The sequence below is a fragment of the Myotis yumanensis genome, unplaced genomic scaffold, assembly GCF_028538775.1.
Source record: "Myotis yumanensis isolate MYYU_CA2020_CCGP unplaced genomic scaffold, mMyoYum1.0.hap1 SCAF_20, whole genome shotgun sequence".
NCBI lineage: Eukaryota > Metazoa > Chordata > Mammalia > Chiroptera > Vespertilionidae > Myotis > Myotis yumanensis.
The window spans coordinates 1,697,425-1,712,014 of record NW_027223771.1 but is presented as its reverse complement, the minus strand read 5'-3'; the positions used below and the strand labels follow the sequence as shown (position 1 = coordinate 1,712,014).

General features: G+C 49.3%; 2 protein-coding genes across 3 annotated transcripts in view; both read left to right on the top strand.

Moving 5' to 3' along the window:
• The first annotated feature begins 14 nt into the window (after nucleotides 1–14).
• Nucleotides 15–4,935, top strand: NGRN (neugrin, neurite outgrowth associated). The gene is made up of 3 exons (XM_070400661.1): nucleotides 15–210; nucleotides 572–682; nucleotides 3,872–4,935. Exons 1-3 carry the CDS (start codon nucleotides 47–49, stop codon nucleotides 4,464–4,466), a joined length of 870 nt encoding a protein of 289 aa, XP_070256762.1. The 5' UTR covers nucleotides 15–46; the 3' UTR covers nucleotides 4,467–4,935.
• Nucleotides 4,936–6,874: 1,939 nt separating this feature from the next.
• The window catches only part of VPS33B (VPS33B late endosome and lysosome associated), a 28,594-nt gene continuing 20,878 nt past the window's right edge, over nucleotides 6,875–14,590 (top strand). The window contains exons 1-2 of one of the 2 annotated variants that reach the window (XM_070400368.1): nucleotides 6,875–7,220; nucleotides 13,328–13,408. In XM_070400368.1, the coding sequence (XP_070256469.1) occupies nucleotides 7,125–7,220; nucleotides 13,328–13,408 (177 nt within the window). In that variant the 5' untranslated portion in view covers nucleotides 6,875–7,124. Of the gene's footprint in view, nucleotides 7,221–13,327; nucleotides 13,409–14,590 lie in introns of those variants that run through there. The other variant, XM_070400369.1, reaches the window with a different exon arrangement.

Sequence of the window (14,590 nt, the reverse complement as noted above, 5' to 3'; positions counted from 1 at the left end):
CCGGTGTTGCTGCGTTTCAAGCTGCAAGCAGTCCAGTCCGAACAACATGGCGGGTGCTCTGAGTCTCCTGCTCGGGGCGCGCGTCCGTGCCGTCGTCGCTCGTTGTGGATTCGCGACCCAGGGGGTGGCAGGCCCGGGATCTACCGGCCGCGAGCCGGACCCCGATTCCGACTGGGAACCAGAGGAGCGGGAGCTGCAGGAGGTGGAGAGGTACCGGCTCCTTCCCGGGCCCTCAGCCTGAAGCAGGGCCTCGCGCCCCGGCGCTGCAGGCCGCGCCCCCTCGGCGCCGGGCGTCCCGCCGCCGCATTCGCAGCGGCCCTTGCTTCTTCCCTCCTCAGAGGCGCAGGGGCAGGTGTTCAGCTCCTTTGGGGCCACGGGTCCCTTCCCCAGTGACGTATTTCGTCGCCCGCGTAGAGTGTTCGCCCTGCCCGGGGGCTGCTGTCGTAGGTGTTAGATTTCCGGGGCAGCGAACAAAGAGACGAGGGCTGGGCGCGCCCTGATGTAGCCCGAGACGCCGCAGCCACCCATGTTGCTCCCACGCACGGCTTCTGCCATTGGTTCTCTCCCCCAGCGCCCTGAAACGACAGAAAAGAGCCATCCTGTTCCAGAAAATTCGAAGGCAAATGGAGCCGCGAGGGGCCCCGCCCCGGACGCTGACCAGGGAAGCCATGGAGCAGATCCGGTGAGATTCCTGGGGTGAAGGGTAGTGTGGGCCCACGATACTGTTTTTGTATTTCCTTTTACTTATTTATCACTTAAGTTTTCTTTAAGGTAATTTAACGAGCTTCCATAATCCCGTCATCTTGATTTAATCGCTTTTAACATTGTGACACAGTTGGTGTATTTTGCTGACATCTTTCGCATAGGCGTTTGCAGACATCACGACATTTAAACCCCAAATAGGAAATCAGGACGTTCCTCACCTAAGATCCAGGGATGAGAGCTTCCATGGTTGTGCGCATTTTTCTGAGGAGAGAACCCTTAATTTAGAATTATTTTCTCTCCTTTTTTAGAAAATGTTTAAAGAGATCCTTTCTTAAATTTTAAAGTTTTGTTTTGTTTTGTTTTGAATAGGTGACGTGGTTTGAAATTAGGACAGAATAATGTGGTTTACATATTGAGAAGTATTAACCCCAGCCAGGCTCCTGTGGGTGCTGTTTTGAATAGTTTTTTGGGGGCCTTTTGCCAGGTCTCCTTGTGCAGATATAGCGATTATGAATATAGGTGTTTGTTTTCACCTTAATCAGACAGTAGAAGACTATAAATACATACTACCTGTACTTTTTTTCATCTAATGTCTTTTCGCTTCAGAAGAGTTTTATGGAAGTCATAGTTAGTCGTAGTTTATTAACCAGTCTTTTATGATGGGTCCTGGGTTGTTGCCACTCACTTGTGCCATCACAGATGGTGCTCTAGTGCCTAACTGTACACCCATTATAATACCATAATAGAGGCCCGGTGCACAAAATTCATGCACTGGGGGGCGGGGTTGGAGTCCCCCAGCCTGGCCTGCGCCCTCCCACAATGTGGGAGCCCCCTGATCCTTCGCCCCAAAGAGGTAGGCCCGAGCCGGGGTCCCACCTCTGCAGCAGGTGCGCCGGGTGGAAGCTGTGTGGAGCGGCCACCCTCCGTTGTGCGCACAACCATCTTGTGACATCGTGAGGGCATCACGTGTGAGGGCATGACAACTACTTAGCCTTTTATTAGTATGGATATCTATCAGGCGTAGTTGTTTATACATTCCCAAAAGTAGGGGTGCTAGGTCCAAGGGCAGATAGATTTTGCATTTTGGTAAATATTGCTAAATAGCTCTCCATGGGTTACGTGCCATTTTTCATTTCCATCAGAATGCCTCTGAAATTGAGACTTAGAATAAAGATCCTGGAGAGCCGATCAAGAAGACTTTGTGGCCCGATTTAGGTCAACGGATTGAGCATCGGCCTGTGGACCAGAGGGTCCCAGGTTTGATTTCGGTCAAGGGCACGTAGCTGGGTTGCAGGCTCCTTCCCTGCTGGAGCCCTGGCCAGGGAGAGTGCAGGGGGCAACTATTCAATGTGTTTCTCTCACATTGATATTTTTGTCTTTCCCTCTCTCTTCCACTCTCTCTAAAAATCAATGGACAAATATCCTCAGGTGAGGATTAAAAAAAAAAAAAGGAAGAGGAAGACTGTGGGCCTGTAGTGCCTCTTCTTTAAAAAATAGATATTTTATTGATTTTTTTACAGAGAGGAAGCGGGAGGGATAGAGAGTTAGAAGCATCGACGAGAGAGAAACATTGATCAGCTGCCTCTTGCACGCCCCCTACTGGGGATGTGCCCACAACCAAGGTACAGGCCCTTGACCGCAATCGAACCTGGGATCCTTCAGTCCGCAGGCCGACGCTCTGTCCACTGAGCCACACAAGTCAGGGCTGTAGTGCCTCTTGCATTGGCTTCCTCCTCTGTCTTGAACAACAGCTTCTTCAAAACTTCCTACCTGTCAGACCTATAAATGTGGTCTATAAATGTCCTTTTACTTCAAAGAAAAAACGGGCCATTAAGTGGGTGTCCATTAAAGCTTCTTAATCTTCCCTCTTGTTTTCCATCTCAGTCCTGCACTATTTACATCTCGGAGGAAACAGTAGCCCTTCACTTGTCTAGGACCAGTCTTCTGTGTGCGCTAGGTCCTATCCCTCCCTAATTCCTCAGGAACCAACATCTGTCATTTTAAGTTCTTTATTTTGTTCCCAGTAGGCTGCCTGCCTTTGTTGTGGTTCCTTTTTTTGGTCTATGAAATCATTCTCCACAAATCTATCAGTGACTTTTTTTACATGCTAGACATAACTGATCATCTAGTCTTGAGGCTCCCTAACATTTCTGCAGCATTGGACCTTGTAGTTTGCTGTCATAAAATTCTCTTCTCCCTTGACCCAGTACTCCTCACTGCTGTTTCTAGGGCTGCTTTTGTTTCCTTCCTGAACACCCCTCTCTTCCTCCTATTTCTTAAATATTGCTGTTTTGTAGAATTGTCTTCTCATTCACTTAACTCACTCCGCCTACTTCCCTGCCTGATGGCAGCCACTCACATGGCTTCAGCAGCCTTTGCTGTGTAAGCCATCATTTTCCGTCCATGTTTTCCTTCTGAACTCTGTATATTCAACTGTGCACTAGATACCTCTGGATGTCACACAGGTTCCTCAGACTCAGCATGTACAAAATAGAATTTGTCATTGTTCCTGACAATTTAATTCTGCTCCTGTTTCTGCTATAATCCCACCAGTCACCCAAGCTAAAATCCTGAATCTGCTTCCTCCCCCAATATTTAGTCCCTTAACCCAGTTTACCACTTGGCCTTCCTGAGTATTTCTGAAGTCTCTTCCTTTTTCTGCTCTCATTGCCACCGCCTCAGTTCATACTACCTGGATTATTCTGATAGCCTTTTGCCTCTAGTCTTGCCACTGAAAAACTGCCACTGGATTGAGCTTCAGAATGAAATTTCCTCATGGCATTCCACTGATTACAAGCCTTCCTTGGACTGCTGTTGATTTGGGGTAAACTCCAGACTCCTAAGTATGGCATGATTTTGCTCCTGCCCGTGCTGTCCGACAAGTTGAGCTATTCCCCATGAACGTGATGTTCTTTGCATTTCATGTGCTCACTGTACCATCAGTACTTTTGATCTCTTTTCTTCCCCTCTGTCAGCTTATTACTCCTTTTCATCCTTTCAGACCAGCTCTACTGTGGACTTAGAGTGGTTGGGTGTTGGTGTTAGCACACAGGAATGAAACACAGCCTATGCTTGTACCTCTTCTCACGTATTTATCACTAATATCAGTTAGCTATTCTGATAGGATACTTTTTGACAACTTGAAAACTGCTTCGTTTTCCTATAGGTATTTACATGAAGAATTTCCAGAGTCCTGGTCAGTTCCCAGATTGGCTGAAGGCTTTGCTGTTAGCACCGATGTGATCAGAAGGGTTTTAAAAAGCAAGTTTGTACCCACATTGGAGAAGAAACTAAAGCAGGATCAAAAAGTCCTTAAGAAAGCTGGGCTTGCCCCCTCGCTCCGCCAGCTTCCAGGCCCTGGGGAGACCTGGAAGCTGCTTTCTGCAGGCCACCCCGTGTCAGGAGGTGAAGCCTCATCCCAAGGCCAAGGTCACAGCACAGCTTTGAAGGTGATAGAACCAAATACGCAGAGTACAAACACTCCGAGGAGACAGAAGGGAAGGAATAAAGGAGCCCAGAGCCTGGAGAAGGAAAGCTTTGTGCCTGTTGCTGCAGCCCAAGGTCATCAGAGAGAGCTGCAGAAGTTCTCCACCAGCGATTGTGAGGGCACCAGAGGCACTGGCAGTGATGGATTGCCAAGTGCACAGAAGCTGGAAGAGTTGAGGGCAAGAGAACTGGGTGACCAGAACTTCAGCAGCAAGGTCGTGCAGAGGGGGCGAGAGTTCTTTGACGACAATGGGAACTTCCTGTACAGAATTTGAACTGGAGCCTGGCTTGGGAGATGTCACGTAAAACACAGCTGAGCGAGTACATTTGAGCTGCCTGGATTTCTGTGTGTGGATTATCCTCCTTGGAAGTGATGAGCCTGGAAATGGAAGGAGCTGCTTGGATTTCAATTTGACAAGGGACGGTGAACTTCACAGGGCAGATGTATATGCAGGCAGCGTGAATAACGGGCTAGGTATAGTCTAGCTCCTAGAGCATGGCTCCTGGTCTGTCCCATGTGGGTATTCAGTACTCACCCTTCTTGCTGAGGCTTTCTCTGTGTCAAATCAGCCTGTGTCGCATGTGTTAGGAGTTGGTTGTATTTGCAATATGTGTTTGGGAGGAATTGAAAAGTTTTCCTTCTGACATCATTTACTTCTTGATTAAGGAACACTAACAGTTCTGGAGCTGCTTAGTCAATTGGTTGTATCTGTTTTGTGCAAAATAAAGTGAAATGTAGCCGTCTGTTGATTGGTGCTCTGTGGGGTGGGAGGGTTTACCTGTGAATCAAAGAGTAAGGGAAGGGGTGAGGCAAAGGGTCCTTTGCCATTAAACATTGGGAGGAAGATAAGACCAAAGGAATCTCCAGCAGAGACTTTGAGTCTTAAGCTCAAGAGCCTGGCAAACTGGACAACAGAAGGGACTGAAGTCCTTGAGCTGGGGGGGGGGGCATATGTGTGGTCTGTTCAGGGTAGCCGTCACCTCTGCAGCTGAGATTCAGTGCAAGGGAGGTGTGGGGGAAACTCAGTATAAAATTCTAGACGAGCTCTTGAACCTCTGAGCACAAAAGTATTTTTTGCTTAATCTTACAGAATTTTTCAAACCTATGAAAGTAGGAAGAATATTGTAATGCAATGAACTGTGTACCCATCACACAGCATTACATTTAACAAATGGCCAATCTTTTCATTATCCCATATTTGCCCCACATTCCCCCCAGACATTGTATTTCATTTATAAGTACTTAAATATGTATCTCAAAGATATAAGGACTCTTAAAAATATTTTTTTTATTGATTTGAGAGGTGGAGAGAGAGAGATACATCAATGATGCAAGAATCATCGATCAACTGCCTTCTGCACCATCAGCTGCCTTTTGCATGTCCCACATGGGATCGAGCCATCAACCTGGGCATATGCCCTGACTGGGAACTGAACCATGACCTGGTTCATAGGTTAATGCTCAACCACTGAGCCATGCCAGCTGGGCATAAGGACTCCTTTTTAACAAAGATTTGTTTAAAAAAAAAAAACCATTATAACAAATTTTAGTAATTCCTTAATTGTAGCTAATATCCCGATAGCATTTTCTGATTGTTTTTTAAATAGTTTTTATGGTTTATTCCTTCCCATTAGGATCCAAACAAGGTCCACTGTAACATTGCATTGTGTTGATATGTTCCAGAAGTCTCATATTCTAAAGTGGTTCCCCTTCCACTTCATTCCCCTCACCATTTAACAGCTTATTCCATAAAATGTCTGCATTATATTTCATCTGCATGATGTCTTCTAACATGTCACTACCCTCTATTTCCTATGAACTGATAGCTCGGTCTTGAGGCTTGATCAGGTCTCAGTTTTGGCAATGGGTGATGCTCTATGCATCTCACCAGATGAGGATGTGATGTTATGATTGATTAGTGAGTTCAGCGGCTCTATCCCTTAGGTCTCTCATAAGCTTTTTGTTTCCTGAACAGATATAATTTCCATCACCCCTGAGAAATTCCCTAAATTCTCTTTCTAGTCAATTATCCCAAAGTCAATCACTTTTCTGAAAAATTTTCAACCTAGCTTAGTTTGGCCTGTTCTATAACCTTACATAAATGACATACTGATGCCACTCTTGTTCTGGCTTTCATTGATTCATTTGTTTTTATGAACATGCCACGGTTTACCCATTTTCCCACAAATGGCATTAATAAGTCAAAACTCCAGTACCCAAAGGTCACAGCCAGCGGGACTTAGCATTCTTCTCTTCCCTCCACCTAATTCCTCCCCCATCAGCCCGCATCTCTCCTGCAGCTCGGAAGGCTAGAGGAGTAGGTTTGATTGAAGTAAAGATCCCCAATGATCAGCGCCCTTCAGCCTTAATTGGTTTCACCCATTGTACGGAGATAAGAAACTCGAGCAAGTGCCCCACCCTCGCGTGGGTGCGCTGGGAGAACTGAGTGTGCCCTTCAACACTGGTTTTATCGTAGGAACACTCCGCTCAGGCCAGAAATGAGACTGGAACGTGAACGCGTTGACTTCGGCTTTAAATGTTCCTTCCCGGACACCGTCCAACTTCCCAGTACACAAAGCGCCGGTCGAGCGAATGGGACTTCCGGAAAGTCCCGGAAGTCGCTCCTGCCTGTCTGAAGGCGGTGTTCTCTCCGCAGCAGGGAAGCCCCGAATCCCGCTCGCCGGCGGAGTGGGGCAGGGAGGGCCGGGTCGGGACTGGGGGGCGGGCTGCAGGCCTGAGGCGAGGGTGTCCCGAGGCTGCCGCTGTCTGGCCGGGAGGTGGCCATTCATTCCTCGAGCGCAGCTGAAGAGTGAGGGCCCCTTCCGTGCCCAGCCCTGAAGGAGCCACCCTGCGCTGACCCGGGGCCGTGCCGGCCTTCTGAGAGCGGGGGGCGACCCTCTTCGGACACCCCGCGGCTCAGGTGACCGCGGCCATGGCTTTCCCCCACCGGCCGGACGCCCCAGAGCTGCCTGACTTCTCCATGCTCAAGAGGCTGGCCCGGGACCAGCTCATCTATCTGCTGGAGCAGGTCAGTGCCCGCCGCGCCGGGCCCGCTACTGCGCTCGCCGGACACACAGTTCTTCTCTGAATCCCTTGAGCGTGTTCTTGGTCTTTGGTGTTGTCCTTGGAGACCCAAGGGGAAGCGCTCGGGGCGGAAAACCAGACAGTCCATGGAAATCACTTTTCCCCATGCCGGCATGGGAGACACCCTAGTGCCAGGCATCGCTGGGGTGAAAGGTGGTTAAGACATTTTTTTGTGTGTTTTTTTTTTTGTTTTTTTAAATATATTTTATTGATTTTTTACAGAGAGGAAGGGAGAGAGATAGAGAGTTAGAAACATCGATGAGAGAGAAACATCGATCAGCTGCCTCCTGCACATCCCCCACTGGGGATGTGCCCGCAACCCAGGCACATGCCCTTGACCAGAATAGAACCTGGGACCCTTCAGTCCGCAGGCCGACGCTCTATCCACTGAGCCAAACAGGTTTCGGCAAGACGTGTGTTTTTTTAATGTCTTTTTTTTTCTTTTTAAAAATTTTATTGATTTTTTACAGAGAGAAAGGGAGAGGGATAGAGAGTTGGAAACATCGATCAGCTGCCTCCTGCATACCCCCCACTGGGGATGTGCCCGCAACCAAGGTGCATGCCCTTGACCGGAATCGAACCTGGGACCCTTCAGTCCGCAGGCCGACGCTCCATCCACTGAGCCAAACTGGTCAGGGCATGACATCTTTTTTATTAGGGCGCTCACACTCCAGGAAGAGCCCTATGAAACACAAACCACCCCACACGGGGTATCATGTGGTGAACGAGTGACAGCTAGGGTGCCTGAAGCGATCAGAATAAGCAATCAGTTCCAGCTGGAGTGATCTAGGCGTTTCAGGGAGCTGGAATGTAAAGAATAGCCTGTTTTCCTTGGAGATGGGAGACCATGTTCCCGGCAGGTGATGGGTAGGAGCAAGATGGAGGAACTAGGGAAGGAGGAGGCATGTCCAGGGAAGAGAGTGATCAGAAGTTACACAGTAGGCAAGAATTTTTCCCCATCTGTGGCATGAAGCAGTTCTTTTTTTTAAAAAAAAAAATCTTTATTGTTGAAAGTATTACATATGCCCCCTTCGCTCCCCCATAGACCTCCTCCATCCCACCCCTGCCCACTGCCCCAGGCACTCACCACCCCACTGTCTGTGACAATGGGTTATGCATCTATGCACACGAGGTCTTTGGTTGATTACCTCCCTCCCCTGCCTTCCCTCCGAGATTCCGTCCTCTGTTCCACGCTTCCACGTCTCTGGATCCACTCCGTCAGTTTATTTTGTTAATTAGATTCCACATAGGAGTGAGATCATGGGATACTTGTCTTTCTCCGACTACTGACTTATTTCATTTAGCGTGATACTCTCCGGGTCCCTCCATGCTGTCTCAGAGGGTAAGAGATCCTTCTTTTTCACTGCTGCACGGTATTCCATGGTGTAAATGTACCACGGCTTTTCTATCCACTTGTCTACTGATGGCACTTGGGCTGTTTCCAGATCTTAGCTATTGTAAATTGAGCTGCTATGAACATAGGAGTGCATACATTCTTTCTGATTAGTGTTGCAGATTTCTTTTTTTTTTTTAAATATATTTTATTGATTTTTTACAGAGAGGAAGGGAGAGGGATAGAGAGTTAGAAACATCGATGGGAGAGAAGCATCGATCAGCTGCCTCCTGCACACCCCCTTCTGGGGATGTGCCCGCAACCAAGGTACATGCCCTCGACTGGAATCGAACCTGGGACCCTTCAGTCCGCAGGCCAATGCTCTATCCACTGAGCCAAACCGGTTAGGGTTGTGTTTCAGATTTCTTAGGATATATTCCTAGAAGTGGGATCACTGGGTCAAATGGCAGTTCCATACTTAATGTTTTTAGGAAACTCCATACTGTCTTCCATAGTGGCTGCACCAGTCTGCATTCCCACCAGCAGTGCACGAGGGTTCCCTTTTCTCCACACTCTCCCAGCACTTGCCGTTTGTTGATTTGTTGATGGTAGCCATGCATGAAGCAATTCTTGAAGATGATTCTAATAGCCATGTGTGGAGGTGAGTAAATGGCCAACCAGAAGGCCCATGTGGAGACCATAGATCATACTGAGGTAATAAAGGCCCGTACAAAATTAGCAACATGGGGCCCTAGCTGGTTTGCTCAGTGGATAGAGCATCGGCCTGTGGACTAAAGGGTCCCGGGTTCGATTCCAGTCAAGGGCACATGCCTGGGTTGCCCACTCCATCCCCAGTAGGAGGCATGCCGGAGGCAGCCAATCCATGATTCTCTCTCATCATTGATGTTTCCATCTCTCTCTCCCTCTCCCTTCCTCTCTGAAATCAATAAAAAAATATTTTAAAAACACAAAAAACAGAATCAGTGACCTGGGGAGTGGAGGGGAATGATGGAATTTTAAGTCATGGTGAGAGAAGATTCAAAGGCTTATTGATGGTTGTAAAGGCCGAGGGAGAAGCAAAGCTGAGTGTGAGATGGGTAAACTTGGGTCAACAGGAAAATAAAGCTGCTGCTGTCATTGTAAATATCACTGTGACACACATAGTTATTTGTTTAATATCCACGTTCCCCACTAGGTTGGAAGGTCCTTGAGGACAGGGAACGTGTCTGTTTTAACACTGTCTACCCTGTGAGTGCCTTGCTTGGAGTCAGGCACGTGGCATGGGCTTAATAAATTCTTGTTGTATGAACATAATGGAAATGAAAAAAAAAAAAAAAAGAATTAGAGCCTGGCCAGTGTGGCTCAGTGGTTGAGTGTCGACCTATGAACCAGGAGGTCACAGGTCGATTCCCAATCCGGGCACATGACTGGGCGGCCAGCTCGATCCCCAGTGGGGGGCGTGCAGGAGGCAACCGATCCATGATTCTCCCTCATCATTGATGTTCCTATCTCTCTATCCCTTTCCCTTCTTCTCTGAAATAAAATTTAAAAAATATTTTTTAAACAAAGGAATTAGAAAGAGGAACAGGTTTGGTGGGGAAAGCTCATTAGTTTGGGTTTGGATAGGGTGAAGGTAAAATGCCGGTGGGAAATACTGCTCGTAACGTCCAGCAGATGGAAATGTAGAGCTGCAGCCGGGAGGCAGACGTGGACTTGAGAGAAACTCAGGGGATTTGGGGCCATATTTTATTTCTTTTTTACGTGCCCTGATTTGCACATGAAAGTTACTCTCAACAAATGTCAGGAATTGAAGAGATGTTGGTTAAAGCCCCTAGCTCAGGTGAGAGCCACACCAAAGAGCAAATGAGACCAAGGAGAGAAACTTGTAAATGCAGTGTCGGTGGGGACGAGTGGCCACAGAGACAACTCAACACGGCCCTCGCGGGTTTCAGTGCTCCAATATCATCTTCCAACTAGCTTCTAGTGTCTTTTAAAATATATTTTTATTGATTTCATAGATGAAGGGAGAGGGAGAGAGACATAGAAACATCAATGATGAGAGAGCATCATGGATCGGCTGCCTCCTGCACATCCCCTCCTGGGGAATCAAGTTCACAACCCGGGCATATGCCCTTGACCGGAATCGAACCTGGGACCTTTTAGTCCGCAGGCTGACGCTCTATCCATTGAGCCAAACCGGCTAGGGAGCTTCTTGGGTCTTAATGCTTGTTAATGGGCGTTGCTATTCAGGTGAACTTCCTTCCTCTGTCATGCTTAACTGAATCAGTTCCTGAGTCCTATGGATATCTCCTGCCACCTGACTTTTTAAAAATAGTGATGATAAAAATAATGCACGTTATAGAAAATGTACAAGATAACGGAAAGTATAAAGGAAAAAATCACATAATCCTGCCATCAGATACAAGCACTGTTAACACTGTTCATTTCTTTCAAGTATTAAAAAAATCCTATCACACATTCCATGTGTCTTTTTAAAAACATATATGTGTATATATATATTTTTAAATTATATTTTATTGATTTTTTACAGAGAGGAAGGGAGAGGAATAGAGAGTTAGAAACATTGATCAGCTGCTTCCTACACACCCCCTACTCGGGATGTGCCCAAAACCACTGGATTCGAACCTGGGACCCTTCAGTCCACAGGCCGACGCTCTATCCACTGAGCCAAACCAGTTAGGGCTAAAATATATATATTTTTTATTGATTTCAGAGAGGAAGAGAGAGGGAGACAGAAACATCAATGATGAGAGAGAATCATGGATCGGCTGCCTCCTGGGTAGCCGGGAATCTGGGCATGTGCCCTGACCGGGAACCGAACCTCGACCTCCTGGTTCATAGATCGATGCTCAACCGCTGAGCCCCGCCGGCCGGGCTCCATGTGTCTCTCTCTCTCTTTTTTTTTTTTTTTAATATATTTTTATTGATTTTTTACAGAAAGGAAGGGAGAGTGATAGAGAGAGTTAGAAACATCGATCAGCTGCCTCCCGCACACCTCCCACTGGGGATGTGCCTGCAACCCAGGTACATGCCCTTGACCGGAATCAAACCTGGGACCTTTCAGTCTGCAGGCCGACGCTCTGTCCACTGAGCCAAACCGGTTTCGGCTCCATGTGTCTCTTGAATAACGTCTTTCGTTCACACCACCAACCAGCCGAAAGCAGGTCCTCATTCACTGCCACACTCTTGGGCCGCGAGGACTGTGGCAGCACCCCCATAAGTGGGCCCCTTGCCTCCAGTTTCTCCTGTCCCCAATCCCTTTTACCCAAAAGTCCCAGATTCATCTACCTGACATTCCCAGCTGATAGGATGCGTCAGTGCACAAAAGTCACACACACACACACACCCGCCCCCCGCCCCGTTCCATAGCGGATCAATTCCAGACCCTCTAACAACTGTTTCGATCTTGCTTTCCATCCTTCCCCTACATCCGGACTGAAAACTACTGCCCCCTATGGACCTTATGCATCAGCCCACCTGAATTGCTGGTTTTAATCTTACGGTTCAGCCTGTTCTCTTTCCCTGTCCTTTGCTGGATTGCCCTCTGACTGAGTCACTGCCACCAGCCCCCCCCCTCCCCCCCCCCCCCCACACACATGTCCAGGCCTAATTGAAAGGAAGCTTGAAATGACTTCCCTCGCCCCTGCCACTCAGTGTGACCTTACCGTCCCCTGGCCAGGTGAGGGACTGTTAGGAGTGGTGATGCCGGAATCAGGTGACAGGGATTTGGGGTGGGTGAGTGGGGGATACTAGAGAGAGGACTGCCCTGGGCTAACTCTTCCGTGTTGAACATAGACAGTTTTTGTAATTAGAAGGAAAATGCTACTTAAAAAGAGATTTGGGCCCTGGCCGGTGTGGCTCAGTGGATAGAGCGTCGGCCTGCAGACCGAAGGGTCCCGGGTTCAATTCCCATCAAGGAAACGTACCTCGGTTGCAGGCTCCTCCTTGGCCCAGGCCCTGATCAGGGCGAGTGCAGGCGGCAACCAATCAATGTGTTTCTTTCACATCAATATTTCTCTCTGTCTTTCCCTCTTTCTAAAATCAATGGAAAAATACCCTCGGGTGAGGATTAAAAAAAAGAGTGAGCCCTAACCAGTTTGGCTCAGTGGATAGAGCGTCGGCCTGCGGACTCAAGGATCCCAGGTTCGATTCCGTCAAGGGCATGTACCTTGGTTGCAGGCACATCCCCAGTAGGGAGTGTGCAGGAGGCAGCTGATCGATGTTTCTCTCTTATTGATGTTTCTAACTCTCTATTCCTCTCCCTTCCTCTCTGTAAAAAATCAATAAAATATATATATTTTTAAAAAAAGAGCGAGATTTGGCAGTTCAAGGGGTTGCAGGGTGTGGGTGGGGTTTGGTTTTGCTTGGCTTCGTCCAGCAGGAGACGGGGGCCATGGGGAAGCTGAGTGGAGGAGGCGGTGGAGAAGCGGGCAGTGATCCAGGACAAGGTCACAGGCCAGCAGGAGGGCTGAATGACAAGGAGTTAACCTTAGAAAGAAGGTGAAATATTTTTCTGCTGGTGCAGAAAATGAGAAGACGAAATAGGTGCGTATATAGAGAAATGTCAACTATTGATATGATGTCAACAGTAAGTCAGGCGCTGGGGTTCTGGCAGACATGTGGGCGCGTGAGCTGTCAGCGAGGGAGCGTGTGTGACCTAGGAGGGACCCAGGATACTACTTACTGTGTGTCTTCAGCTTCCAGGAAAAAAGGACTTGTTCATTGAGGCCGATCTCATGAGCCCTTTGGATCGAATCGCCAGCGTCTCCATCCTAAAGGTACCTGCCCTTTCCTCCAGGCAGATTCTTTCCTCATTAAGCAGTTTTTCTTTCTTTTTTAAAATATATATCTATCTACACTAATAAAAGAGAAACATGGTAATTAGCGTACGACCGCTACCCTTCCCATTGGCTAATCAGCATATCCTTATGCAAATCAACTGCCAACTAAGATGGCGGTTAACCACCAACAAAGATGGCGGCTAATTTGCATACGCCCAATGATGGAAGGTGAAAGGGGAAGGACTGAAGAATGGTGATTGGCAACCCAGGCGGCAGGCAAGAGCTAGGGGGTGGGCAAAGGCCGCCTTTCCCCACCCCCCAGCCTGTGATCGCCATTGGAAAGCCGGGCAGCAAACCCGACCCCAGGGGCTGGGGTTGCCAGCTGGCCTGTGCCGATCGATGGTGGCAATCGAAGGTGTGAGGGCTGGGGCGCAGGCCAGGCGGCAACCCAGGACGCCCCGGGGCCGGGGTTGCCGGCTGGCCTGCGCCCAGGGTCGCCATGGCATCGAGGGCGGGAGGGCCTGCGCTGAGCAATCCCCATGGCGATCGGAGGGCGGGAGGACCCAGGCGCAGGCCAGGCGGCAACCCCAGATCCCCCCGGGGGCCGGGGTTGTCGGCTGTCCTGTGCCCAGGATCGCCATGGCGATCGGAGGGCAGAGCTGGGGCGCAGGCCCAGCAGCAACCCCGGACACCCCAGAAGCCACCTGCCCGCCGCCCGTGACCCTATCAGGTCCGACCACAGGCTGGCATCCGTGTACAGCCACAGAAGCCGCCTGCCCACAGCATGTGCAGCCACAGAAGCTGCTGGCTCATGCCTGTGTACAGCTACAGAAGCCTCCTGCCCGCCGTCTGTGACCCGATCCGGTCCCGGGTTTCAGGCCCGGGCCGTGTGCGGCTGCAGAAGCCGCCTGCCCACAGTGTGTGCAGCCGCAGAAACCTCCGGCTGGCGCCCGTGTGCAGTCTGCAGTGCAGAAGCCGCCTGCCTGCCTGCCGCATCCCACTATGATCCACTAAGTTATGAGGCCAGAGAGCAAGGAGAACTTCTGCCCCTGAGTCAAAGTGGGGAGCGGAGGACACGGCCTCCCCTCCTAAAGTTGCCAAAGGACAGGACCTAACCTAAGCCACATCCTCTGAGACAGCCAGGCAGGCACCACTGACCCTCTCTGCAGGCCGGGCCCC